Source organism: Tremella mesenterica, assembly GCF_000271645.1.
Source record: "Tremella mesenterica DSM 1558 unplaced genomic scaffold TREMEscaffold_54, whole genome shotgun sequence".
Lineage (NCBI taxonomy): Eukaryota > Fungi > Basidiomycota > Tremellomycetes > Tremellales > Tremellaceae > Tremella > Tremella mesenterica.
Window position 1 is genome coordinate 798 of NW_006711264.1, and position 1768 is coordinate 2565.

At 53.5% G+C, this 1768-nt stretch overlaps 1 protein-coding gene across 1 annotated transcript in view; it reads right to left on the reverse strand.

Annotated features, from left to right (window-relative positions):
* Positions 1–401: 401 nt before the first annotated feature.
* The window catches only part of TREMEDRAFT_66615 (uncharacterized protein), a gene marked incomplete at both ends in the record, with an annotated part of 1743 nt that continues 376 nt past the window's right edge, over positions 402–1768 (reverse strand). The window contains 2 exons of the mRNA XM_007008638.1: positions 402–468; positions 506–1461. Of these exons, the coding sequence (XP_007008700.1) occupies positions 402–468; positions 506–1461 (1023 nt within the window). The remainder of the gene's footprint in view (positions 469–505; positions 1462–1768) is intronic.

Sequence of the window (1768 nt, forward strand, 5' to 3'; positions counted from 1 at the left end):
GTTGTTAAGGAAGTTCCAACCAACGAACTTCGTGGGGCAGGAGGCAGAACTTCCTGATCCGGTCGAAGTTGATGACGCAGGAGAGTCGTGGGAAGTCAAGAACATTTTAGACTCTAGGATAAATAGGAGATCTGGGAGGGTCGAGTATTTAGTAGAGTGGCTGGGATTTGAGGGAACTGATGATGCTGTCTCTTGGGAACCGAAGGAAAACGTTGATGGTGCAGATGAAATTCTTACCGAGTTCCACGAACGATATCCTGAGAAACCGAAGGAAAGTTTAGTTCGTCGAGCTCGTGCTCGACAAACTTAGGGACTGTGCAAGACTGATACATGGGACAAGAAGTTATACAATCGCTAAGTTTTATTTTTCTCTTCATCTACAAGAATGTCAATATCGTCCATTACCATTCTCCCTTTTCCTTTACCACGACTCCGTCTTCTACTATCATCCCACCATGAGTGGGCTCCCTCAGTATCAGTAAGCTCTTCACGGGCCACCACTAACAACGGATCATTTCTTATCACGTTTCTCATCCGCCAGTTAGCATCCCAGAACGTCTCACTAGCCGCACGAACTTCATCCCTCAGTCCTTGAGTGCTGGGCCCAGCAACCGCAACACCAGTCAGATCACGCTCCTTTCGCCCGATGGTATCATTGATCTCTCCCCAGAGTTTATGGCCGAAGATAGCGTGGCGGCCAGTACGAAGGAGAGTTTCATTCCATTCGAGCAGCAAACTATGAGTGGCAGATCCGATATGAGAACTCTTTTTCGATAAGTTCCGGGTTAAAAGACGAATTTGATTGAGGAAACGACGAATGATGACCCCTTGTACGTCCATCATGTCTGCCGCACGAAGAGCCACCATGGTCATAGCTGCTAACCGTTTCTCTGTTTTCAAATTGTCCATGGTGAGAACTTCGACTAGCTTTCTGAGGTCCGCGATAATTTCCTCTTGTGAAGGAGGAGGAACTTCCTCGGACGACGAGGACGACGAGGACGATGGCGCGGGTGACGGACGAGGAGGCGAAGGAAGGGGAGGAACGATGAAGGCCCCAGGGACGACCGGCGACGGGGAACGAAGGTCGACGACGGGAGGGACGCGAGGAGGACGAGGACCACGAGGAGGTGGGGACGGAGATAACTCCCATAAGGGAGCACCAGGACGAGCAGCGCGGAAAGAGACCGAAGGAGGGAGAGGGGGAGGAAGACCGGGAAGTTCGTCCGACGGCGAAGGAGATGCTGTCGTGAACACCGACCGACCAGCTGGCGGGGGCGACGGGCGAGCGACGGGCGACGGGCGGGAAGTTGTCGAGGGTTTCCTCTGCTTAGCAGGGGAAGGGGGGAGGAAGGAACAGACACCGGATGTACACGATGCACATCGTGTACCGCGGTTGGTCCCACAGGGACGAACACAGGGGAAGTCGGGGTGACGAGATTGTTCGTCACTGGAAGTTAGGATCTGTTACGTTCTGAGAAGTTTGATTTGCTCACCGGCAGCGATCACATTCTTCGCCCTTGGGAGCCAGCTCCCACCTTCCAGGTTGGGCCGCGAGGAGGGCCAAGAGACTCGCCGAAGTTCTTACCGTTCCCGAACGAGGAACAGGCGAGGAAGAAGGGGCTTCAACCCGTACCCGTTTGCGAGCGGGGGTGGGCGAGGACAAAGCGGACGAAGAGGACGAGGACACCGATATTGGTGAAGAATGTTGTCGATGTCTCTTCTTAGAGACCGAAGGATGGGAAGGTTTTCTTGATGAACTCGCCTCTTT